The sequence below is a fragment of the Elephas maximus genome, chromosome 8 (genome assembly GCF_024166365.1).
Source record: "Elephas maximus indicus isolate mEleMax1 chromosome 8, mEleMax1 primary haplotype, whole genome shotgun sequence".
NCBI lineage: Eukaryota > Metazoa > Chordata > Mammalia > Proboscidea > Elephantidae > Elephas > Elephas maximus.
In genome coordinates this window covers 129,221,389-129,249,245 of record NC_064826.1, presented here as the reverse complement: position 1 = coordinate 129,249,245, position 27,857 = coordinate 129,221,389, and the positions used below count along the sequence as shown (strand labels likewise).

Below are 27,857 nucleotides of genomic sequence, written 5' to 3'. Positions count from 1 at the left end.
ATCTAGAAGGCTAGAAGTCCAAATTTAGTGTGCCACCTCCAGGGGAAGGCTTTCTCTCTCTGTTGTCTCTGGGGAAAGGTTGTTGTCATAATCTTTCCCTGGTCTAGGAGTTCTTGGCACAGGGACTACAGATCCAAAGGGCATGCTCCACCCCTGGCTCTTCTTGGTTGGTGGTAATGAGGTCCCCCTCTCCTCTCTGCTCAATTCTCTCTTTTCTATCTCAAAAGAGATTGACTTAGGATACAACTGTAGATTGAGTTCTGCCTCATTAACATAACTGCCTCTGATCCTGCCACATTAACATCATAGAGGTTAGGATTTAAAATGCATAAGGTAATCTCATCAGATCACAAGATCGTAGGCAGCCACACAATATTGGGAATCATGGCCTAGCCAAGTTGACTCACATTTTGGGGGGACACAATTCAATCCATGGATTCAATGAAGATGGGAATGAAATGTTCCTAGAGTTCAGAATACTAACAGCTACTTCTAACCTGAGTTGCTAGGGAAGACTTCAGTAGGAGATGACATTTCACATAGATCTTAAACAATTAGCAATTTTTTTGCCATATAGAGGAATATAGGCTGTGTACTCTAGGTAGAAGTAACAGCATATTAAAATCATGATGTCTTTTCAGTGACTTCCATGTCACCAAGCACTAGTTTGTTCCAGCATTATTAAAATCCAAGAGGTGGGAGAGGGAGGTTTTGGGAATCATCTGTGTTCAGCCTCTGTCACAATTGTGGAATTGGCTAGGAAGTGGCTTTTGCCTTATATAATGAGGACATGATGGCTTTTGAGCACAGGAAGAAGAGAGCCCAGAGTGTGACAATTTTTGACTGTGTGGAAGAAGGTTGTGGGGACAGAGATCAGACAGGAGGCTATTGCTACACGTGCAAGGGATTTTCACCTCTGTATGTCCCATCAACATAATCTGAAACACAGAGATGTCATGGGCATGAAACACTGCCCCTACATGGGACCAACCTGCTTTGAAAGGCATCCCTGCATGGGAAATCCAATCCTAATTTGAAGATTGCTTAGGAGGCATGGTAGCAGAACAAGGATAGTTGTGAGATTCAGGTTTATAATGATATTAAAATCCCCCCAAAGCATCTAATTCGGATGATAGGAACGGGCCCAAAGTCTGTTAGCTGAGGCCTGTCTTCAGTATCTTGAAATGGCCCTATCGACATAGCCTTAACATGCTTGTTTATCTTGGATTTCAAGTCGGGCCAACTTCCTCCAAATGGCCATATTCTTTCTGAAACTATAGGTTATCAGGTGCCTGTCTGACTACTTATGTGCAAGTTAGGTAATGTCTGAAAAGGTGGATGTTCCCAAATGGGCATACATGGTGCTCATGGTGCTCTGTAATCTGACAGAGACCAAGCCATTTTGCAACCACAAAAATATCTAAGCACCCCCTCTTCTGACCAGTGTGAGTGACTGCTGATGCTGTGTCAATGACACGTCTAGCTCTGCTGTAGTCCTCCTGCATAATAGATTGTTAAGCTCCCTAGCCACCAATTGTTCCTACTTCTTGATAGCATCCAATCCATAATGTGCCCTTCTTCTCCTTAGGGTTAACTCAGTCTGTGGAAGTATTCAACTCACATTTCAACCACCCTACAAAGGCTGTTTCTTTGAAAAAATATAATGTTCTTTGGTGATTTAAAAAATTCCATCTGTAATATGTAAATGTCTATAATTCAGGATTGGTGTGAGAATATTCTTTTAATACATATTAATTGAATAACTTATGTAGTAGGTGATGAGCTAGGTACTAGGAAAACAGGGTTCAGGCAGGCATTGTTCTTATCTTCCAGAAGCTTATATGAGAGAAGCAGACATTAGTCACTTGTAACAGTTGGTTTTTATTTCTAGTAGCAAATCTGAGAATCTCCCCTAGGGTGAGACTCATTTTTGTTAGACTTTGACAAGCCAACCTAATGGCTGGAATTCCACAACTGTGATCTGTGGCTCAAGACTGTAAGTCAGAAGTCTCTATCTGAGAGAAGAAAAGACAAAGGGAGGAAAGCAAGTGGAGTAGGGCCTTTGCCCCAACTGGGGGAAGGGCCAGTGAGGAGAGAGCCTCCTCTTGGCAGTATAACCAAAGAGAGATTTTGCAGAGAACAGAAATATCTAATGGGATTTATTTTTTGCTGAAGTTTTCTATATCTTATAATATGTTCTCTGGATGAATTAAGGCATACAGTACAGAGTGTGGGGGTGCAGGGTAGCTCCTGCAGGGGGAGCATGTGCAGACACCTCAGGGAATATGACCCATTTGAAGAAGTGTGGCTTGAGTACTGCAAATGATGGAGAGATATTCGGTTTGAGATGAGGATGGAGAGACAGAATTGTGCTTAGAGGATTTGGTTTCCACTAAATGATTTTTGCAAGGAAATGATGGATCATTGTGTGGTTTTGTGCACACTTTTTCACATTTTGAAAACCGATTAACTCATTTTAGAGTGTCAAGTATGTCTGCAGGCAGGCCAGTTCAAAGTATCCCAGGTAAGATAATATGGAAAGGAGTGGAAGATTCTGAAAATATTTAGGAAATGGAATCAATGATATTTGAAGGTGAAACATGGAAGGTCAGGAGGACTGTGTATCAGTCAGGGTTCTCCAGGGAAACAGAACCAATAGGAGATATATATGGATAACTTGAAAATATTATAAAATGCATCTATAATACAGACTATGTATGGATTATCTGATAATATTATAATATATGATAGCATATTTATACTATAATTCTGTTATGAGCTGCCCTTGGAATGGAGCCCTGGTGCTAGCCTGGAGCTCAGCTGCTAACCAAAAGGTCAGCAATTCAAATCCACCAGTCACTCCTGGGAAACCCTATGGGGGCAGTTCTACTCTCTCCTATAGAGTCGCTATGAGTTGGAATCCACCCAACGGCAATGGGTCTGGCTGGAGTTTTGGAATGGCCATCAGGAGGGGGAAGGTGGATCAGCTGGAGGTCAGGAAATTGTGGGCTGAAGCCATGAATGTGAGAGTTCTTGGTATGAGATGATAGCAGGCACATCTAGGGCAACTGGCTCTCAGAGCATCGGGAGCATGGAACGACCCCGAGGGCTTCTTAAAGCGGCTTCCTAATGCCCACCTCCAGTTTCTGATGCAGTAGGCCTGGGGTGGGGCCCACTAACTAGCGTTTCTAATGAGCTTCCAGATGGTGCTAATTCTGCTGTTCTGAAAATCAAACTTGGAGTAGCTTTGACCTAGTGAATAAGTAAAAGTAAATAAACATAAAATAAAATAAGGATGTGGCCTTTGGGAAGCAGCATAGAAGCGCCAGCCAGAGTGCACTGCTTTGGGTTCAGAAATCAGCATCTGAGAGCCATGTGACCTGGGTAAATGACTTCAGCACTATAAGCCTCAATTTCTACACGTGCAAAATTAGGGTGATAAATAATAGCACATATTCATAGTGTTATTTTAAGGTCAAAAAAGAATATCTAAAGGAAAGTGGATTGTACAGTGAAAAGTACATATTAGGAGTTATTTGAGGTCCAGGATTTAGATAATACAACACTTAAGTATAGATTAGATGAAACTCAGGTGGCAAAAGCCAAAACCTAATAATACGTGATGACACAGAAGCCAATGAAAGAAGGTTTTCTAGAAGGCAGGTGTGGTTAAGAGTGTCAGACACTGCTAATAGTTCAAACAAGGTGAGTGGTTTTTATTTTAAACACCCATTGAATTTACAGATAGTTGGTGAGATACATTGAACATTTCAGTAAAGTGAAGTAGTAAGCAGAGATAGTGTGTGAGGTACCTAGAACAGAGCCTAGTGGGAGCCAAGGGCTGCAGTGACAGCAGCTGCTATTAGGACTCTAAGAGTTGAAAACAGTTTGCACATGCGCACTGGTGAGCACAGAAAATACACTCAGCTTTAGGATAAGCCCTCCAATTCCCAGATAAATGCATTTCTATTGAACCAGAGATGTCCTGTGCAAATTTGTTTAAGCTAGAGTTTTTAAAAGCAAAATTTCAAAATGGAAGGTGGCAACCAGAACAGAAATAATGAGAATGTTTATGGATTATGAAGAATGTAACCAATGTCACTGAACAACTTGTGTAGAAATTATTGAATGGGAACCTAAACTGCTATGTAAACCTTCAGCCAAAGTGCAATAAAATATTATTTAAAAAAAGTGCAAGGTGACAGGTATGTCAGGCAAATTTAACTGGAGCTCTTTCAATATTTACTATAGGAACTGACAGCTCTGGGATGCATCAAAAATTTCCAGTCCTCTCTGTAGCTCCATGGCTCAACTGAACTTCAAAGTTCCTCCCCATTTCTTCCCTGTCAGCAAAGTGAATAACTGTCTGATCTCTGGCAGGAGGAAGAAAGCTATCTTTGCCCCTTGCCAACTGAGAAGTGGTTTATAATGCCTTCCAACACGATTGCATTCTTCTCACAATTTTCCTTGATCATTAAATATTTTACAACTGAGTCTCAAACCATGCTCTTTCCTGGGTGCTGGAAAAATGACAGATTCTACAGGTAATTTTAATGTATGGCAGCACGTTTAATTTATACCGTCCCCACAGAAGAGACTGCCAGAGTCAGGGACCAAATCTAAAGGACTCTGGCCCGTAATGGTATTCAACTAATCCTGAAAGCTTTGAAATTAAGTCACCAGATTCTTAACTTTTCTTGGAGAATTAACATGCCCTGAAGTCAGCGGAGGCTGGGGGGTGGGGGGAAATAACTGCTTGACGAATCTGACACTTAGAAGCCAGGAGCATGGAGAATTTATTGAGAGTCTACTTTGTGCCTCATTGTTTTCCTTCCCTCCATGATCGTGCTGTTCCAATCTAGAATCCCATTTCCTGTGCCAATTAAACACACGCTCAAGGCCTAGCTCCAGTCCCCTCCTTTCAGGGGCATTCCTGAGTACGTACGGCCTGAGTTAGACTCTCTGTTGTCTTTGACTGCCTGCTGCAGCCATTGCCTGTAATAGCCAACCGAGCATTCTTGTTCCTGCAACAGAATATGGGTGCCCACAGTGTGCAGCCTTGGGCTGGCAACATGGAAAACTTCAGGAAGGCATGTTCAGATTCAACTCAGCCATCACTTTAATTCTTTAATTAACTTTCATTGCAAAATCTGCAGGGATTTCTGTCTTCCACAGTTACATTTTCTTCTCGTTTTGATTTTAATAAATTAACCAGTACCCCCCACACTGTTGTGTTTAATTACTGTACAGATTGCTTAGTATATATGCTACATGATGTGGAAAGAATATAAAACTAACAAGCAAAGCAGTCCCCTCGACCTCTCTGGAGATAGAGACAGAAACCCATAAAAATATAAGAAAACTTGTTAAACGGCACATGGCAGGTGCCAGGTAAGTGGTCCTGATGAGTGCACAGTGCCTCTGACCTAAGACAACAGACACTATTCCTCCAGAAGCAGCAGTGCCTCCTCGGCTGAGTCCTCCACCTGTGGCCATGTTGCCCGGGAGGCCCTTCCGGAGCACCTTCCTGGCTCACCTTAAACCTAGTGTCCCTTTATCCTCCATGCCCCTTTCTTTTAGAAAATTTCCCAGATTATTTTCTTCTTCTCCCTTACCCTAAGATCTGGGATTAATTTTTCCCTCCTCTCATAAAATTCCACACACTTTACTAAATTGCTTTTTTGACACTTCTCTTGTTCTAACTTCCAAATATTTATTCATTTCCTAGATATCATTTTTTAATAGGGTTGTTGTTTTCATGATGACAGCGTAAGAGTGCACACTTTTTAATACAGAACGTTTGGAAAAACACTCAAGCAAAAAAAAAAGAAAATCTTTCTATAAGCACCTATTCTGTTCAATTCTGTGTCAGCCCTCCATCCAGTCATGGATGCAGAGGGAACTCATGTCCAGGCAGATGACAGATTCCCGAGCTAACACAGATGGAGAGTGTGGTGGCTTGTCATGGGGCACCACACTCTGGGGTTGTTGTTAGCTGCTGTCAAGTCAGCCCCCAACTCGTGGTGGCCCCATGCACAACAGAGCAAAATGCTGCCTGGTTATGTGCCATCCCCATGATCAGTTGAGGATAGGATCATTGTGACCATAGGGTTCTCCTTGGCTCATGTTCAGGAGTAGATCCCAGGCCTTTTTTCCTAGCTTGACCTAGTATGGACCCTCCTCTGCAACCTGATCGGCATCATTGCAACATGCAAACCCTCAGTGACAGACAGTAAGCCTCTGGGGTCGATGAGCATAAGGAAGAGAGCTTTGAGAGAAAAACAGAATTGATGGAAATACTAGGTCTCTCCTGGTTTACTTACCCGGCCCTCATTCATGTATTTCTGAATATAATTAATAGCTCTGTGTTAAATTTATTTGGCAAATTACACTTCTAGACACAGAAGACACTCTCTGAGTTTCAAATACATAACCCAGATGGTCACGTATACTGTAGCAAGCTGAGGGTATTATTTGTCTTAAGGCTAGGTGCAATCATCTAAAAAATAGAAGTTCCACTGAGGGTTGGATACATTCACAGATGAGAGTTCTACATCTAATTGCTAAGGTTCCCCAAGGTTATTTAGGGCCAAAAATTTTCTAGTTTAGAGTCACACCTTATACACTACCTTGTTCTTACAAAATGTCCCTGTTTCCCCTCAGAACTAAATACTCATCTGGATATATTGGAATTTGCTGTGCCACCTTCGGACACTAAGACGAAATAAAGAATTGTACCTTATATTCAATGTTTTTAATCTATTTTTAATTTATATTCTATTTTATATGTTTCAAAATGTGCATTATATGTAAGAAAAAATTGAACAAATGAAAGCACTTAGAAATAGGTATTGTGTCACGCACAATTATCACTGTCTCTTTCTCAGACTGGGCTTGGTTTTATGTAATAGAAACCCTAATAACAGTGACTTATACACAACATCCTTACTACTTATTTAATGAAACTCTGGGTAGGTCCCCGACGTGTCTGCCAGTTTGTCCTACTGTCGAGGCTTGCATGTTGTTGTGATGCTGGAAGCTTTGCCACTGGTATTCAGATATCAGCAGGCTCACCCATGGTAGACAGGTATCAGCTGAGCTTCCAGATTAAGACAGACTAGGAAGAAGGACTTGGTGGTCTACTTATGAAAAAATTAGTCAATGAAACCTTATGAATAGCACCAGAACATTGTCTGATACAGTGCTGAAAGACGAGCCCCTCAGGTTAGAAGGCACTCAAAATATGACGGAGGAAGAGCTGCCTCCTCAAAGTAGAGTCAACCTTAATGACATGGGTGGAGTCAGGCTTTTGGGACCTTCATTTACTGACATGGCATGACTCAAAATGAGAAGAAACAGTTACAAACATCCATTAGTAATCGGAACGTGGAATGTACGAAATTTGAATCTAGAAAAATTGGAAATCATCAAAAATAAAATGGAATGTATAAAGATCAATATCCTAGGCATTAGTGAACTGAAATGGACTGGTATTGGTCATTTTGAATCAGACAATTATATGGTCTACTGTGCCGGGAATTACACCTTGAAGAGGAATGGCGTTGCATTCACGGTCAAAAAGAACACTTCGAGATCTATCCTGAAGTACGATACAATGCTGTCAGTGATAGGATAATATCCAAACGCCTACAAGGAAGAACAGTTAATATCAAATCAATACAAATCTACCCACCAAACACTAAGGCCAATGATGAAGAAATTGAAGATTTTTATCAACTTCTGCAGTCTGAAATTGATTGAACGTGTAATCAGGATGCATTGATAATTACTAGTGATTAGAATGAGAAAATTCAAAACAAAGAGGAAGGATCAGTAGTTGAAAAATATGGCCTTGGTGATAGAAATGATGCCAGGGATGGAATGATGGAATTTTGCAAGACCAATGACTTTTTCATTGCAAATACTTTTTTCACCAACATAAATGGTGACTATACACATGGACCTTGCCAAATGGAATACACAGGAATCAAATCAACTACATCTGTGGAAAGACACGATGGAAAACTCAATATGATCGGTCAGAACAAGGCCAGAGGCCGAGTGTGGATCAGACCATATGCAAGTTCAAGTTGGAACTAAAGAAAATTAGAACAAGGCCACAAGAGCCAAAGTATGACCTTGAGTATAACCCACCTGAATTTAGAGACCATTTCAAGAATACATTTGACACATTGAATACTAGTGACTGAAGACCAGACGAGTTGTGGAATGACATCAAGTATGTCATACAAGAAGAAAGCAAGAAGTCATTAAAAAGACAGAAAATACAAAAATGCATGTCAGAAAAGACTATGAAACTTGCTCTTGAATGTACAGTAGCTAAAGTAAAAGGAAGAAATGATGAAGTAAAAGAGCTGAACAGAAGATTTCAAAGGATGGCTTGAGGAGACGAAGTATTATAATAACGTGTAAGAAGCTGGAGATGGAAAACCAAAAGGGAAAAACACACTTGGCATTTCTCAAGCTGAAAGAACTGAAGAAAAAATTCAAACCTTGAATTACAATATTGAAGGATTCTATGGAGAAAATATTAAACAATGCAGGAAGCATCAAAAGAAGATGGAAGAAATGCCCAGAGTCACTGTATCAAAAAGAATCGGTCAGTGTTCAACCATTTCAGGAGGCAGCAGATAATCAGGAACTGGTGGTACTGAAGGAAGAAGTCCAAGCTGCACTGAAGGCATTGGTAAAAAATAAGGCTCCAGGAATTGGCAGAATATCAACTGAGGTGTTTCAACAAACAGATGCAGTGCTGGAAATGCCAAGAAATTTGGAAGACAGCTACCTGGCCAACTGACTGGAAGAGGTCCATATTTATGCCTATTCCCAAGAAAGGTGATCCCACCAAAAGTGGAAATTATTGAACAATATCATTAATATCACACACAAGTAAAATTTTCCTGAAGATCTTTCAAAAGTGGCTGTAGCAGTGTATCAACACGTAACAGCCAGAAATTCAAGCTGGATTCAGAGGACGGTGTGGAACCAGGGAGGTCATTACTGATGTCACATGAATCCTGGCTGAAAGCAGAGAATACCAGAAAGATGTTTACCTGTGTTTTGTTGACTATGCAAAGGCATTTGACTGTGTGGATCATAACAAATTATGAATAACATTACAAAGAATGGGAATTCCAGAACACTTAATTGTGCTCATGAGGAACCTGTACATAGATCTGTCATTTGAACAGAACAAGAAGATACTCTGTAGTTTAAAGTCTGGAAAGGTGTGTGTCAGGGTCGTTTCTTTTCACTATACCTATTCAATTTGTATGGTGAGCAAATAATTCCAGAAGCTGGACTATATGAAGAAGAATGAGGCATCAGGATTGGAGGAGGACTCATTAACAACCTTCCATATGCAGATGACACAACCTTGCTTACTGAAAGTAAAGAGGACTTGAACCATTTACTGATGAAGATCAAAGACCACAACCTTCAGTATAGATTACACCTCAACATAAAGAAAACAGAAATCTTCACAACTGGACCAATAGGCAACATCATGATAAATGGAGAAAAGATTGAAGTTTTCAAAGATTTTGTTTTATTTGGATCCACAATCAACAGCCATGGAAGCAGCAGTCAAGAATTCAGAAGACACATTGCATTGGACAAATCTGCTGCAAAAGACCTCTTTAAAGTGTTGAAAAGCAAAAATTTCACCTTGAAGACTAAGATTGGCCTGACCCAAAGCACGGTGTTTTCAATCACCTCTTGTGCATATGAAAGTGGGACAATGAATAAGGAAGACTAAAGAAGAATTGCTACCTTTGAATTGTGGTGTTGGCAAAGAATATTGAATATACCATGAACTCCCAAAAGAATGAACAAATCTGTTTTGAAAGAAGTACAACCAAATGCTCCTTAAAAGCAAGGATGGTGAAAGTATGTCTCATATACTTTGGACATGTTATCAGGAGGGTTCAGTCCCTGGAGAAGGATATCATGCTTGGTAAAGTAGGCTGTCAGCAAAAAAGAGGAAGACGCTCAATAAGATGGATTGACACAGGTGCCACAACAATGGGCTCAAGCATAACAAAGATTGTGAGTGTGCATGGACCAGGTAGTGTTTAGTTCTGTTGTACATAGGGTTGCTCTAAGTCATAGCTGACTTGATGGCACCTGACAACAACAACTAGGTAGGTGGTCCTAGAGTTAGTATGATGACTTAAGTGGTTTGGTTAAAGATCTAGAATTTCTCTATCTTGGGTATGATGACTTTCAAGTGTAGAATTTCAACTGATTGTTGCAAAACAGTTGCAATATAGATATCGCATCCTCAACAGAATTTCAAAGCAGGAAGATGAATGAGGGCAACAAGACAGAAAGGCTTTCTGCTGAAGACATCTTTTCTTATAATGAGAGAAACTTATCCCGAAGGCCTGAAGGCCTTACTAACCTGTTGGAAGATCAGTAGGCACCCCCTTAGGTCTCATTGATTAGATAGGATCGCATGAGGGTCTCAAGAACAGAAAAAAAAGAAAAAATTGCTGTCGAGTTGATTCTGACTCACAGTGACCCTATAGGACAAAGTAGAGCTGCCCCATAGGGTTTCCAAGGAGAGGGTGGTGGATTCAAACTGCTGACCTTTTGGTTAGCAGCCACGCTCTTAACCACTGTGCCATGAGGGCTCCATCTTAAGACCAAACCCAGGCTAAGAGAACATGGCTGCCATAGGTGCTGTAGAACAGAGGTGCCTGGCCATGCAGAAGGAGGGGATCACTATCTGGATAGATGGCACTGTCCAGCACATCGTGAAGGTGTTCAGTGTAAGAGGCTTAGAGACCATTGCACTAGAGAAGGTGTTGACCTTTTTAATGAAGAGGAAGCAAAAATTTAAATAAAGCAATTAACCATTTGGTATTTGAGGTTGGTAATCTACAGGCTACAGGCCAAATCCAGCCTGCTGTCTGGTTTTGAAAGTTTTATTGAAATATGGTCATTCAGATTTGTCAGGTATTGCTTATGACTGCTTTCACACTCCAAAAGCAGCTGTGTTGAGATCATGTGGCCTGCAAAGTCTAAAGTACTAAAGTACTAACAATCTGGGCCTTTAAAAAACCGTTTCCTGACCTCAAGATTATCAGTGTATCAGCTGATGGGAGGTTTTGATTTCCAATGAGTTATTACACTCCTGATAGATACAGCAAGATGACCTGAAGTAACAAGGAGAGACCCAGGCTTTAGAGAAATGACCTGTGGCTAAGTCAGTTTGTGCAGTCCGTGTTTCCTGAGGAAAGTTATTTAGTCATTCTGAACCTCAGTTTCAAAAGGGGAAGCAATCCCTACTATATACAGTTCATGTGAGGATCAGATTAGAAGGTAAGTTATTAAATCCCCAAACTAAAAATCTGAAATAAAAAGAGGTAAAAATAGAAGAAAAGCAAAGGGATTTCATTTATTGTGGTCAACACTTCTGGGATTTTAGGTGAATGGTGCTATATGGATGCTTCTAGGGAAATAGAATCTTAGGAAAATTCAAGATTTCAAATTTATTAATAATTGCAGTTTTCTAACCTGTTTTGTCTTGCTCTTGGAGTCTGTAGCCTGTTAAAGCCACTTATAAAATAAGGATCTCACATTTTATGCTGTAGATTATGTTAATTAAAACTATTCTTGGAGGAATGATCAGTGAATATCAATAAATGGATAATAAGAAATTAAAGGAAAAGTTAACTAACTGATGACAAGTTAATGAACTTCAACAGTCAGCATAGCAGCCAACTGTGTGGTATTCCATATTGAATTTTTTCCTGTGTGCTCTTGAATTTTAAATATTTCACTGGGAAAGAGAGACTGATTCTGTGTGACCGTTCATCACATCCTGTCCTGAATCACAGCTCTTCACTGTAGAGAAGACCTGGAAAACAGACCCTTTAATTTGTACCATAGTGTAAACAAGGAGATATTTTGAAATGGAAAACAAAAATGGGTTTCCTTGTACCACCAAGACAGAGACTACAAGTGGATGTTGTTAATGGTCACAGTGTATAAGTGGTATATGAGTGACAGTCTGTGGGAATCTTAGGACAATGTCTTTTCTCTATGCGTCGATATTAAAGCAGGTGTATTAAAAAGACAACCCTGATGTGAAATTACATCCTACTTCTGCCAGAAGAAGTGTATTACTTCTATAAGATTGTAATGATCTCAATGATCATGTCATCCATCAACGCATTTAAACTGTTACTGTTGTCAGAATGATCAGATTTATTGAAGACATTTTTACTGGAGCATCTAAAAACCCATTGCCGCTGATTCAATTCCAACTCATAATGACCCTATAGGACAGAGTAGAACTTCCCCATAGGGTTCCCAAGGAGTGCCTAGTGGATTCAAACTGCCAACCTTTTGGTTAGCAGCCACAGGACTTAACCCCTATACCACCAGGGTTTCCACTTGAGTATCTAATCTGGTTAAACCTCAGCCCCTGCCCTCAAGGAACTCATGGACTAGAGGAACGAGTAAACATGGGAAGGAGCAGTTACTTGCAGTGTTAGGGGAATCCCAGAAGAAGATTATCTCAGCCCTGAGGGATTTCTAAGTGACACCCAGCAAATAAAAGGGCAGGGGAGATGGGTGGTCCAGGGAGAAGGAGCAGTGCGATGGTTCCTGGCATCTGGGGTAAATAGAATGACAGTTGGAAATTAAATTGTGTGTTTTAGAGTGCAAGAAGATGAGACTGGATAGTCAGACTAAATTTCAGATGGCTGAAGTCCTTCTGGGAACCCTGGTGGTGTAGTGGCTAAGTGCTATGGCTGCTAACCAAAAGGTTGGCAGTTCAAATCCACCAGGCGTTCCTTGGAAACTCAATGGGGCAGTTCTACTCCATCCTGTAGGGTCACTACGAATCAACTAGATGGCAATGGGTTTGGTTTTTTTTTTTTTTTTGGTTTTAAAGTCCTTCTGTGCTCTAGTAAGGATTTTAGTTATTCTCTTGGAAATGGATTTTTAGACATAAAAAAGACCTGAGTAAATTTCCTTATAGGAAGATGACTCTTCTTCAGTTCAGCTGAACAGCAGGAAGAGACTCACTGTGACCTCCAGTTAGTAAGCTGGCACAACGTTTTGTGGTGTTGAACGTTATTACTAATCTAGATTTGCGAAAAGAAACTTGAAGAGCTTAAAGTGCTGAATAATTTATTCATCTTTGACTTTTTAAATATATTTTTTTCTTGTATGTAGCAGTGGAATTGGTACTAATATTCGGTTGCTTAAAATTTAAACTAGAATGATGCCTAAGTGTTAATAGTCTGTGTCTTATAGGCAGCACATACTGATGGTTAGTTTCCTATTTGGGAAACAGATATAGACATATAGCTTCATTAAAAAAAAAGTAATTATGATCTAAAAAATGCATTTTTAAGAAAATATTTTCAAAAAACGGCAATACTTTGGTGCTGTTAAATATTTACTAGAAACATTCTTCACATTTGGGAGTCTATTTCAGAGTATGGAACATTTGCATTTTAATTACGTAATAAAAGAAGAAAGTGAAAGAATATTTGGCTTAGCCATTGGCCAATTACAGTAAAAACTAAAAAAAAAAAAAAATCCCTGGAAAATGACACTGGTTTCCACAGAACAGTCAGAAAACACGTTGATCAGATTTTTAATGACATTTGGCAACAGTGAAGGAAAAGGGGTGTTGTTTCTATCCGTTATACAAAATGTTTATTAAAACTGAAATTAGTAGAAGAGAATCCGGGGTGTTTGATTGCAGGAAGATTCAGCGTTCACTGTTAAGGTCCTAAGATGAAAAGCATCTATAGTGATTCCAGTTGTGTAATGGTAGTGGAGATACAAGACAATCGAATGCAATGGTCGATCCAGCTGCACTTGTTCAGTACCGAGTGGGGTCCATCACTCTGTCTGTCTGGAGGCCCTGAGGCCAGAAGCCATGAAAAGTTCTCCATATACCGGTCTGGGCCAGGGACGGGTTGCCGGTGTCAGGATTCACTGCTGACAGCATTTTCCTCTGGGTTTTGCTTGACAGATACAACGACATATTCCACAGAGCGCTCAGAGCACTTCAAACCCTGCCGAGACAAGGACCTTGCCTACTGCCTCAACGATGGCGAGTGCTTTGTGATCGAGACCCTGACCGGATCACACAAACACTGTCGGTAAGTCACTGCAGCCACGCGTGTGGAAAGGGCAGGACCTGAGCAGGAGCTGGTGGCAGAGGGCGGTGGTGAGCATGAGCACCAGAGACTGTGTCTGCCATGCCTGCACTCCAGCTGTGCCAATGGCAGAGTGGAGTCTTAACACAGGACAAGTGTTGGAAGGACTTAACACCAAAAGCAATGTAGACATGGTTTCAGTTTTACCTGACCAAGTAGAGAAAAGTTGACTTTCATATATGCCCATGTAATGGAAGTGATTATTACTCACATTACAAGCCTGGTGTGGGATCTAGGTACACATCCGGGTAACGTAGAAGTAATCTTTTGTTGCAAAACTACATTCTGAGGCAGGACAAAGCAAGCCACTCATCTAAGATCTTACCTCCTGTTCATTGTGAACCACACCCCAGAGGCTGTAACTGTGTCCAGAGAAAATTGCATCTTACTTTGATTCTGGCCTGGCTTATTAATTTCAATCCATTTTTTTAACACCTCTGATGATGAAACACTCTCCAGCAAGGTGTTGTAAATGAAATCATAGTCCTGTTATGGTCTCCGTAGTGAACTACTTAGGGGAACTTCTCTCTAGAGGCCAAGAAGGTGTTTAATTGGTTTTTAGAGACATAAGGTTACATAACTGCTAAAAATAAAAACATGGAGATCAACAGTGCACTTGTAGACAAGGCAGCTTTAAGGCTCAATAGAAGAATCAAATTAGCATCTGAGAAATATTTCCCACCGGCTTTTATTTCTAGCACTGCCCTGGTAATTTGTTTTCCTTGCAGTTGTATACGCTTCAGTGATCATCTGTATCCACACCCCTTTCCTTCTCTTTAATTACTCCACTCATATGTCACAGTTACTAAATTAATTATTCTGAATTGTGAAGCATGGAAAATTACAACTGTCTTCCTCTCTATTGCTCTTATAAAACTTTATTTCTGTGTTATTTTATAAGATGGCATAGAGCAATACATTTTATTGTTGTAAACTTGGAACGTGCCCCAAAATCCCACCTGGCTCCAGGAACTAGCCTCCGTCCATCAGAAGGACTTGCTTCCACAGGGGTCAGCTGGCCTGGGTTTGGAAGAAATGATGTATATATATAGTAGTAGATCTCTGTGAAGCTTACAATATGTCCTGTGCTGGGACAAACAGACTGGTGGCCTTCCCTTCACCTTGGATATGGCAGCATTCATGTGATTTCTGCCAATGTCATTACATTGACACCAGTCACAACCTTCACATCTTGTTCCTGTCCTTGGGAACCTGAGTGGGGAGTACAAACAGTGGGGAATTGTTCCGCCCCTACTCCTCTTGTTTATATACATTATTTCATCCTAGACACAAGTGACTTCTAGAAAGACGTCAGTGGAAAAGCCAGGAATGAGCTACACTTTCAAAGCATGAAGTGTGCCCATGCTGGTACAGATACACAACCAGAAATCAAAGTCACCTTTGTTATTCCTGCAGGATCATATGTGGGAGTGGGTGTCACAGTCCAATTAAGTTTGCATTCCTCATCAGTTGATGAAGAGTTGGATCAGAAGAATCAGTTAAAGCAGCTGCTTGCTGTGATGGTCTTTGCCTCTGGGGAAGGATCAGAGCAGGCCCCACCAAAGTACACAGGCTGATTTGATTCATGCTTTCCAAAGCCAGGAATGTCCAAAAGAGCAAAATAGTTCTTATTCTTCAACATACAATCTCACTGTATTCTCTATTAGTTCATGGGCCTCAGGTCTAAAAAATAATCATTTGCTTTTGTGGGCATGTATGTGTGTAATTATTTTAACATACACGAGCCACGATATAGCTATGTACATGTATAATAATTTTGTACTTCTGTCTTCATATTTTTGCATATTTCAGCACAGACGACATGTTATTTAATTTAGAGTCACAACATAGCTAATCATGACAAAAGACCAGCCTAAGACAGAATTGGAACTCGAGTAGGGGAATAGATGCCTATAAATCTTCTACTACTGTATATGAATAAATCATACATTGCTTGTGCCAGCTATTCATCTCCCAGGCTTTGCTATGAATAAAAGGCTTACATTTGTTCCTGCACGAGCCACTTCTAAGAATTCCAGTGTAGTTATTAATAACGTGCCATTTTGTATAGCACTCTATTTAAGCAGTACGTTCCATTCATTCTTTGCCCATCCAACCAATGCTTATGGAGCACCTCCTATCACTGAGATACTGTTGAATAAATACATACAGAAATGAACTCAGGAATTAAATGGCATTGCACTCTGTAATGTGCTTGAAGTAAGAGAAATACTTCATCCTTAGTAAACATCAAAAACAAGGGGAAGTGTGTTAGAGTGACTTGCCCGCTACCAGGGGTTTCTTTACGATGCATTAGCAACCAGATTATGTTTCCCATTAAGCAAGATGCCATTTAGTAGATCAGAGCAGCAATATAAGGGCTGTGCACGAATCTAGATTATTAAATAGTTTACTTTTGACATGTCTCAAAGGATTAGACATCTAACTCTGAGAGAAATTGATTATATTTTCTAGTTTTTTTTTTTTTAATATTGCAATCCTATGATAAACTACACCAAATTTTATTTTCTATGCTTTGAAAATATACCACACTCTCACATTTTTCTGTTTCCTTGCCAAGGAAGAGTAGTAGCCAAACTACTGAGTGTGACTCAGAAACCCTGTGATAGGTATACTGGCAGTGCGTGCTCCAAAATGGGAACAGCTCAGCTCCAGCATAGGGGGCTTAACGTTCTTCCCTTTGTTGTGGCTGTCGTTGTTCTAGGTATTTTCCAGTCTTTCAAAAAACGTTTACAGTGTCAATAATTTAGAATTAGAGAAAATTAATGAAAATTTCAGAGAGACACCAAGGTCCTAAAAATAGCTTGGGAATAGGATTTTAAAGAGCAATACATAAACACACACATGCACACAAACATACAAACATGCATAAACAGGTGAACTTGCTCTTTCTAAATTTAAAGTCTCAGATCATCCAGAGATTGATCAGTGAAAATAGCCTCGTCAGTAGTGGAACTTATTATAATACTAAAGGTGGATTCTTAAATTAGAGGAAAAATGAGAGGCTGATAGTTCAATAAATGATTGACCACTAAATAAAAAAATACCAACCTTGGATTCTTACCTCTTCTCTATACCAGAAGTTATTCTCAGTAAATTCGAGAATTAATGTAATAAATAAGGAATACATAAAACAGTAAATAAAATTATGTATTTTTTATGTCAGAAATTAAAGGACCTTTTGAGCAAAAATGAAATGAGAGATAAAATTAAAGAATTTTGATAAAATGTACGTTATTTTCTCATCTGAACATCAAAATTCAGAAACAAAACTAAAACACAAGCACTGAGTGAACCATTATAGCAAATACCACAAAGAATTAATAATCTAAAGAAGTCACACAGATCAATAAGGCCAAAAGTGAGGGGCATAATCTTTGCTTAAAAAGAGTAAAAACAACAAATAAACATGAAAAATACTCAGCTTCACAAACAAATGTAAATTAGATGGGCTGTGTTTTTGCCTGTCAAAGATTTAGTGATTTTTAAAACTCAATATTCAGTTTGGTGAGATTTCAGTAGAAACACATTCTCATAAAACTAGTTGAGGAGTGTACTTTGTTAAATATTTTCTGTAGACGGTGTTTCAGTATGTTTCAAAACATTATATTGTTTCTAAGAGTCTGGCCTACGGAAATGTATACGAAGGTTTTTTTGTAAGGATTTCAACACAGGTTTATTTATAATAGCAAAAAAAAAAAAGTCTGAATTTAAGTATCTACATAAATTAGAGGAGCCTTGGTGGTTAAGAGCTATGGCAGCTAACCAAAAGGTTGGCAGTTTGAATCTACCAGCTGCTCCTTGGAAACCCTATGGGGCAATTCTACTCTGTCCTGTAGGGTCACTATGAGTCGGAACTGACCTGACGGAAATGGGTTTTATTTTTTGGTTTGGTTATATAAATTAGAATATATCTATATGTTGGATGAAATCAATATAACTGGAATTTTCAAAATGTTTCACTGACATGAAAATGCTCATTGTATCATGCTTTATATGAAAACCAGTTTAGAAAATTGTAAAGCTGAACATACAGTAAGACCCTCATTCTGAAAAGAAACTAAATAAATATATGAATAGGGTTTACAACTATTTTCTTTTTTGAGCCTTATGATTTTTCTAAGATCTCTACATTGCACATGGATGTAACTTATAATTCAAAAAATTTATTTTTGAAAAATATTTTAATGGAAAGAAAACAAGTTAACCGCTCTTCATCTTTTTCCTTTAGATTGATTGTTATTAGTTCTTCATTAAAAATAATTGTCCAGCATAGGAATGCCTTATAGAGTCATACTTATCCTTCATGTGTACCATCTGGTTAAGGAAGATTGGACCCATGCTAAAAGCCTTTCTGTAAAGAAAGATAGTGTCCCTGTCTCTGTCAAATTGAAACCTGTTGCCCTTAAGTTGATTCCGACTCATAGTGACTCTATAGGACAGACTAGAACTGCACCATAGGACTTCCAAGGCTATAATCTTTATGGAAGCCAACTGCCACGTCTTTTTCCCACCATGCTGTTATAATCCATTATTATTAAGCTGATTAGAGAGTTTTCAATTAGCTCATTCTAAATTAAGCACTGCTAAGTCTATTTAAATGTATCTGCTCATCCTATTATTAATAATTCATTTTTACTCTTTAAAATAATTATTTCCTATGCTCAATTCATGTGTTTTGAAAACATTTTAAAAAATTGGATTTGGTATATAATAAGACACATTCTGCAGAAATAAATCTGGGTAGAGAAGAATAGCAAGTCACTAAAAACTCCTAGAATCAAAATATTCTGAATAAAAGCAGGGTGTTTTCTGATCTATTTATTTTCATGTCTTTGCTAGAAACTTTAAGAACATGTAAAATTGTGCTCTCGGTAATATATTTCACTAGAATGAAAGAGGTAGCCATTGTAACTTAAAATATTGCCGGGTATTTGAATGGACCAAGTGTATTTTTAGGCCAAATTCAAGTTAAAAGGATGTATCTTTTCTGAATTGAACCTCATTAAATATCTCACTAGCCCTACCGCACAAAATGAATTTTCAAAACTTTGGAAAGGATAGCATTTGAGTTGAATTAGACCTATATTGATCATTTTGGAAATCTACCAAGCGATTCACTTGAAGATGCTTGAAATATGTAACTCCTAGAACAAGAGGAAAGCAATCCAAAAGCAACCACCGCCAGTGGCAATGCCTCGGCAAGGAGGCTGATGGACTAGGCAGCAATCTGGGAAACTGCTGGTCTGGGTGGGAGAAGGGCAGCCATTGAAAAGGAGGAGAACCCTACAAGGAGATGCTGTTCCTTCTCACGTCTAGCTCTGACTGAGTAGATTTTTCAACAAAACTTCCATTTTTAAGAGGATTGAGCACAGTATAAAGTTACTCCTATGATAAACCAAAAAAAAAAAAAACAAACCCAGTGCCGTCGAGTCGATTCCGACTCATAGTGACCCTATGGGACAGGGTAGAACTGCCCCATAGAGTTTCCAAGGAGCGCCTGGCGGATTTGAACCGCCGACCCTTTGGTTAGCAGCTGTAGCACTTAGCCACTACGCCACGAGGGTTTTCACCCCTGTGATAACCCAGAACCCAGTGCCGTCAAGTCGATTCGGACCCCTATGATACGCTCTATAAAATTGCAAGGCTGTCCCTTTCAGCGCTTTGCTCTGTCAGTTGGAGGTCCATTACCTTTTACACTCAGCAAGGGTCCTTTTCATCGGGTGGCTCTCCAGTAGGTGCTGTGAGAGCAGGCAGCAGCAGTTAATGATTCTCTGTGGTTGGAGCAAGTCGGGATGGAAGGAAGGTTTGGCACACATCCCTGGACTCCTTTGACTGGCGGTGGTTGTGGCTGAAAGATCTCTAAAGCCTGGCCTACTGACAGAGTACCTGAAGAGTGGATAGAATGTGAGGGGGGAGGAACTTAGAAGAAGCTTCGAGTTGTTCAGAGACACGTTCATGAGATCCTATGCGACAGCCAGTCCAGACATAATTTGAGTAATTTCTAATTGCTGTATTTGTAACAGGCAGTTTATTGATTGCCCTTGACAAGAAGACACAAACCAGATTATGATGCTCTCCTTCTTTGTGGATGTAGTTTATCGAGATAGCCCAGTTCGCTCAAAAATAAAACAAACAGAGGGAGGGGCTCTAGGGATGGGTGGGGGTGAAATGAGGGGGAATCAACTCATAGCTACCCTACAGGACAGAGTAGAACTGTCCCACAGAGTTCCCGAGGAGCGCCTGGCGGATTTGAACTGCCGACCCCCTTTTTTTTTTTTAAATAGTAGACGCTTGTTATTTTTGGTAATGGGAAAAGGTAACGCTGAAGGTAGGTGAAGTGTGCACAGCTTGACCAAGATAAAGAAATGATGTCACTAAGAAGTACACACACAAAAAAGTATGCTTTTCATCAATGTTGGGACATATATGACAACAACTACTCTAAAGCAAAGATGAAAGGGCGAAAGAACAGGGAAACCAGATTATTGGAAATAAAACACCTAAAATGAAATTAATGAGAACGTTGATGTATTGTGAAAAATGTAACCAATGTCTCTGAACAATATGTGTAGTAATTGTTAAATGGGAACCTAATTTTCTGTGTAAACTTTTACTGGAAATCTTTCAAAAATAAAATAAAACAAAAACTAAGACACCAACAACTACAAAAACAAAAATAACAGCAAAATGAACTCTAATTCCATGACAAGCACTCAGTGAATCACCTCTAGTCTAGCCTGATTGTGTTGGACCTAAGCTGGTGTGTTTTAAGGGTTTCTTAAATATGCAAAGGACCAGAAAAATATACTCAGTAAGGAGTGATAGCACATTTTATCTTATTTTAGTGCATTCTAACTTGATTGGCAGCTGTAAACGAAGCATGAATTGGTATTTCTTGAGGTGGCTATTATGATTTGGGTTTGTTGTTGTAGAAAAGAACTGAGATAAATGTGTTTAGTTTTGTTTTATTTTTTAAATAGCGTCCCAAATGACATGAGATAAGAGGTACAGGAGGCAAGTGTGGGTTCACAATTGAAGTAACAGAGTTAAAAGCTTTGCTCATTTTCATACTGGCTCTGTGATTTTTCTGCAAGTCATTGAACCCAAATCTTCCATCTTTTATTTAAAAAAAAAAAAAAAGTTGTTAGCGTCAACATACCTGTGTTAAAGTTTTGGTGCAAAAATTGAAAGCAATGATACATAGAAAACTCTAGATACACAATAGATTATCTGAATATGACAGCTCTTTCCCCTTCTCCCTTCTGCTCGTATTAAAACTAGGCAAAACCATTTTTGCTGGGATCCTGTGAGGGAGACTAAGCAGGTATTATCCATCTTATTTAATGAAGTGGAGACTTAGGTTTCAATGGAGAGGAGCTTAACAAAGAATCAGAGTTAAGGAGGTGCTGGAGTTGAACCTCGATTATGAAACCTGTACATGAGAGGAAGTCTTGCCATCCTTGCTCTAAGGAGAGTTCTGGCTGTACTTCTTACAAGACAGACTTCTTCCTTCTTCTGACAGTCCATGGTATGTATACTCAATATTCTTTACCAACACCATAATTCAAATGAATCAATTCTTCTTCGGTATTCATTATTCACTGTTCATCTTTTGCATGCATATGAGGTGATTGAAAATATCAGGGCTTGGGTTAGGTGTACCTTAGTCCTCAAGGTGACATTTTTGCTTTTCAACACTGTAAAGAGGTCTCTTGCAGCAGATTTGCCCAATGCAATATGTCCTTTGATTTCTTGACTGCTGCTTCCATGGATGGTGATTGTGGATCCAAGTAAAATGAAATCCTTGACAACTTTAATCTTTTCTCCACTTATCATGGTGTTGCTCATTGTTCCAGTTGTGAGGATTTTTGTATCTTTATGTCGACTTGTAATCCATATTGAAGGCTGTAGCCTTTGGTCTTCATCAGTAAGTGCTTCAAGTTTTCACTTTCAGCAGGCAAGGTTGTGTCATCTGCATAACGCAGGTTAACAAGTCTTCCTCTAATCTTGATGTTCATTCTTCTTCATATAATTCAGTTTCTTGGATTATTTGCTCAGCATACAGATTGAATAAGTATGGTGAAAGGATACAACCTTGATGCACACATTTCATGACTTTCAGCCACATGGTATACCCTTGCTCTATTTAAATGACTGTCCTTTAGTCTATGTACAGGTTCCTCATGAACTGAGCACAATTAAGTATTCTGGGAATTCCATTCTTCCACGTTTCCATAATTTGTTATGATCCACACAGTGGAAAGCATTTGCATAGTCAATAAAACATAGGTAAAAATCTTTCTGGTATTTGCTTTCAGCCAAGATCCATCTGCCATTAGCAATGATATCTGGTTCCATGTCCTCTTCTGAATCCAATTTGAATTTCTGGCAATTCCCTGTCAATGTACTGCTGCAACCTCTTTCGAATGATCTCAGGCAAAATTTTACTTGTGTATGCTATTAATGATTTTGTTCAATAATTTCCACATTCTGTAGGATCATCTTTCTTTGCAATGGGCACAAATATGGATCTCTTCCAGTCAGTTGACCAGGCAGCTGTCTTCTAAATTTCTTGGCATAGACGAGTGAGCACCTCCAGTGCTGCATCCATTTATTGAAACATCTCATTTGGTATTCCATCAGTTCCTAGGGTCTTGTTTTTCACTAATGCCTTCAGTGCAGTTTGGATTTCTTCCTTCAGTACCATCAGTTCTTGATCCTATGCTACTTCCTGAAATGATTGAACATTGACTAATTCTTTTTGGTACAGTGACTCTGTGTTTTCCTTCCATATTCTTTAGATGCTTCCTGTATTTTTCAATATTTTCCCCATAGGGTTCTTCAATATTTTCACTTGAGGCTTGAATTTTTTCTTTAGTTCTTGCAGCTTGAGAAAAGCTGAGTGTGTTCTTCCCTTTTGGTTTTATAGCTCTATGTCTTTACACATTTCATTATAATACTTAACTTATCTTCTCCAGTTGCCCTTTGAAATCTTCCATTCTTTTACTTCATCATTTCTTCCATTCCCTTTAGGTTCTGTACATTCAAGAGCAAGTTTCAGAGTCTCTTCTGACATCATTTTGGTCTTTTTTTCTTTCCTATCTTTTTATTTACCTTTTGCTTTCTTTATGTATGATGTCCTTGATGTCATCCCATAACTTGTCTAGTCTTCAGTCATTATAGTTCAATGCATCAAATCTATTCTTGAGATGGTCTCCAAATTCAGGTGGGATAAAATTGAGGTCACATTTTAACTCTAGTGGTCTTGTTTTAATTTTCTTCAGCTTCACTTGAACTTCCCATTGGGATGTAAAAGCCACTGCCATTCTGTCAATTCCAACTCATAGCAACCCTATCGGACAGAATGGAACTGTCCCGTAGGGCTTCCAAGGAGCAGCTGGTGGATTTGAACTGCAGGTCTTTTGAATAACAGCTGAACCCTTAACCACTTCAACACCAGGACTCCCCGTTGGGACGTAATATATGTGGAATTCAATTGGAAATTGTAAAAGGCTATGCAAGTGCAAAGTGTTGTAATTATGATCCCCTTATGATGAGATTGCAATTAATTAAAACACTTTGAAAATTTTTGAGCATTGTTACAGGTAATCAGCCACACCATTAACATATCACTTGTGATTCATCAAAAGTTCCTGACACAACTCTGATTGCTTCCGGAAGTTCTCACTACATAGCAATGATATAAAACACTTCAAAATTTGAAAATGAAAACAATATGAAGAGTAAAAAATATCTTTATTCCTTTTCAAGTACTGGCGTCAAAATCAAATTAAAAATATTGGTCCTTTTCTCTTTATAATGATTTTCATTTGGACTGGCTTGTTAAATCCACTACTCTGCCACCAACTAGCGGACTGAAAACTGACATATATTCTATATGACTAGGTTTCCTCATCCATTAAATGGATAAATAATAGCACTAATTCATAGGATTCCTTTGAGAATTGAATGGGTTAATAAAAGTAAAGTGCATGTGCTTGGCACAGAAAAAGCATGCGGTGAGGCTAGTGGAGTATGATCAGTAAGGTATGTGTACCGCTATTATTGAATCTGCACAGCTTTGTTCACTGAATGAGTGACTTGTGCCAGGACTTCTTGATGGGCACCCAGCCTTGTTCACAGGGCTCAGCTTAGAACAACTAACAGGGACTAAAGAGCACTTGCCCAGATAAACTATTTAAAAATACAGTAATACCCAAGGTCATGCTCAAAGATACTTTTCAGATGAAAGAGTCATTGCAGTTATTCCCGTAGTGAACTTAGGAGACAGGAAGAAACAAGGGCCACCTTTTGCTGGAATTCTACTTGTTGACAATTCCTAGAGGGGAGGATATGCAGAGAACTCTGCTCTCTCCTATTGTCAGGCCCTCAGGTGAGAACCACCAGGCATATCCTCCATTGCCCCCTAGATCTGGCTCCTTGGCACCACTTCCTGTTTCCAGAGTGGGGAGTCCTGTTAACGATGGAACAGACAGGAGCCCTCACACAGAGCCAGGAGGGCTCGAGAGGACCTGTCATGGACGAAATAACACAAGTAAGTGAGTGATGGATTATTTGGCTAAAGAAAAAAAAGTTAAGAACATATCCATAAATGTCCTTTTAGCTAGAGATAGCCTGTCAGTCCAGATGTGAACAGCACTGACCCTGGTACAGGCCTGGCCGTACAGGCTCCTCAGGCAAACATTGCAATAAAATGTTCTCAAAACAAGACAAAGTTGGCTCAGACTGTGCCCAGTGCCCAGGCAGCCCGGAAATTGGAGATGTCCATCAACAGTTGGGCTACAGGGAGGATTCCTGCTCCAGCCTAACACTTCCGCAGCACTAGGCCCCATCTCTACATTCCATAGGGTGCTATTCTTTCTGTTTCACTTTGGTCTGAGTGTCCTTGGGAAAAAAAAAAAAAGATTAAAGGATCAGGTCATATTTTTTAAGCATATACCAAAAACTCAGTCTTTGTGTGCCTCAAATATTTACGTTTCCCAAGGGTAATCTAGCAAATCTAACTAGAAGAATAAGCTGAGGTAGGGTCTCTTAGCTGCTGATGGCGTGTCAGGCACCCAGAACAGTGCTAGATGGAGGCAGTGTGACTGAGACCAAGGTCATGGCCCACGTTACACAGCTGGTGAGTGAGTGCCAGGACCAGACTAGGCCTACACTATTAACCTCTCCACTAACCCCCTCCCCAAACCCCAGTGCTCTAGGAATCCTGAAATCCAAACTGCTCAAAAATAGGAACTTGAAACTCTTGCTATACGTTAAGATATCTTAGTATATAATTTAAAACGTACATATGTTGTTAGTTGCCACTGAATTGATTTCAACTCACGACAGCCCCTTGGGTGCAGAGTAGAACTGCTCCATAAAGTTTTCAAGCCTATGAAGCAGATCACCAGGCCTCTCCTCTGAAGGACCTTTGGATAGGTTCAGACCACCAACCTTTCAGTTAGTAGTAGAACACTTAACTAGGAACTCCTGATACATACATGTATGTATGTGTGTATATTGTGTATATATGTATATACATATGATATATATGTATAGATACACACATGTATATATATATACACATACACTATATATATTCCCTTCTGCAATATTTTATAATTAGAGTGACCATATAGATTATCATCTAAATAGAAACTTTTACGATGCAGTGGGGCAGTTTTAATAATGTCTTTTAAAAAATAAGCATAAACCTGGACCATCCCAGGCAAAATGAGACATATGGTCACCCTAATTATAATTCAGACAAAAAGCAAATTCACAGAAAAGCAGGACCACCATATGTGGGGTGTGTTTTCCTTCATGTAGATTTCACAAGAAGGTACCACCTCTGTGTTCCTCTCCCTGCTTTCCTGAGATTAGCCAGAAGTGTCCAAAGTCGTTAAGTACCGGCAGGATCTGCACCCCAACTCTGTGGAAGTACGCTTCAACATCCTGTACCTGTTCTATTTCTGTACCTTTATTTATATCTGCCATTATCTGTAAAAACCAAAAAAGGTACCTGGAAGATGAAGCTTGCTTTCTTTTACAGAAAGAAGCCAAAGACAGTGCTTCCAAAGTTTACCTTGAAGGGCTTCTGTACAACTCTGTTTAAAGTTTTATGATCACAGTTTTTCTGATTCTGATGGTTTTGTGAATGCCAGGAAATTATTTCCAGCTTAGAGCAAAATCACCGCAAAACGCATGCACACAGGTGAACATGACACACTTAGTAGATACCTGCTATCATGAAAGGCACTGAGTGTCAGTGATAAACCAGACAAAGGCTCTTCCTGTGCAGAACTTGCTGTTAGTGGGGGCACAGAGAGGTAAACACAATCTACTGTGACAGGGTACCCTGATGGGCAAACGCTGATGTCAGCAGGACCCCAAGCCCATACTTGAGATACCAGGGAAATCCTTGGCAGACTGGGAAGCTAAGGAAAAGTCTTTGTGAACATACTTACTTACAAAATCCCTCATGAAAGCTTTGAAAAATGAGAAATTAAGGAGAAAAATAAAAGAGGAAAAAACGTGAAAGCATTCAGCATGATGGGAGAAATACCTTGTTCAGGGCTGTACAGGACACGTGAGTGTTGAAGAACACCACATTAGTCCTCTACTGTAGACGCTCAAAATAGATGGAGTTCTACAGTCCTTCAGTCTTTCCTCTGACATGTATCATGTAGATGCAAAATTCCAGGGGCAGTGCAAACTGCTGGGCAGCAATATTCTCATAAGAACTCATTGAGACACTGACTGAGGTGGACGTTTTCTAGTTCAGTTCAATGTGACTAGTTCTGTGATAGAGATATGAGCTCTGCTCAATCCACAGAGAAAACCGAAGGCAACAGTGTTCAGGAAGCCAAGGAGAGCCGCAGAGAAGAGGTAACATATGAATGTGCTCTTGCAAAGACTGGAGCCTGGTCACTTCTCCTTCTGATGCCTTCTCTTGCTTGCCAACAAAGCCTCTGAGACTTGAGCTGCCATTGGCGAAGATTTCCTCCAGAACCCAGGGAGGGAATTTTAAAAATTATTTAAGATGTGATTAACAGTAATCAATTTCATATCGTAAATTCTTTATGTAATTAGCTTCTTCCTTTCTGAATGATTTTCTCTTGGGTGCAGATGGTTGTCTAAAGCATCAAGAAGTAATGACATGTCCATTCCTTAAACTCTGAGTTTTTACGGTGAATGGGAAGTGTAGACGAAAATATGACTTTTCAAGCCTAATATCACATTGCTTAAATTATGAAATCAAGATTATTTTTCTTTATCCAAAATTAATTTATAAATTTTATATACAAATAGGAAACCCTGGCGGCATAGTGGTTAAGTGCTACGGCTGCTAACCAAAGGGTCAGCAGTTCGAATCCACCAGGCGCTCCTTGGAAACTCTATGGGGCAGTTCTACCCTGTCCTATAGGGCCGCTATGAGTCGGAATCGACTCAATGGCACTGGGTTTTTTTCTGGGTTACATACAAATATGAAATATTTGCAGGGATCATTTCATAGTTACATTCTAAAAACTAATTTCTCAACAATTTCTCAACGCCCTAGATATAAGCAATGATTCTCCAACACTAAAGTTGTCTTAACAAATTAGACATAACGATTCAAGG

The 27,857-nt window shown here is 39.5% G+C and overlaps 1 protein-coding gene across 4 annotated transcripts in view; it reads left to right on the top strand.

The window, feature by feature from the left end:
* Window positions 1-27,857, top strand: part of NRG3 (neuregulin 3) — a 1,476,607-nt gene that overhangs the window by 597,805 nt on the left and 850,945 nt on the right. For all 4 annotated transcript variants that reach the window (XM_049893610.1, XM_049893611.1, XM_049893609.1 and 1 more), the window contains exon 2: window positions 14,021-14,150. In XM_049893610.1, the coding sequence (XP_049749567.1) occupies window positions 14,021-14,150 (130 nt within the window). The remainder of the gene's footprint in view (window positions 1-14,020; window positions 14,151-27,857) is intronic.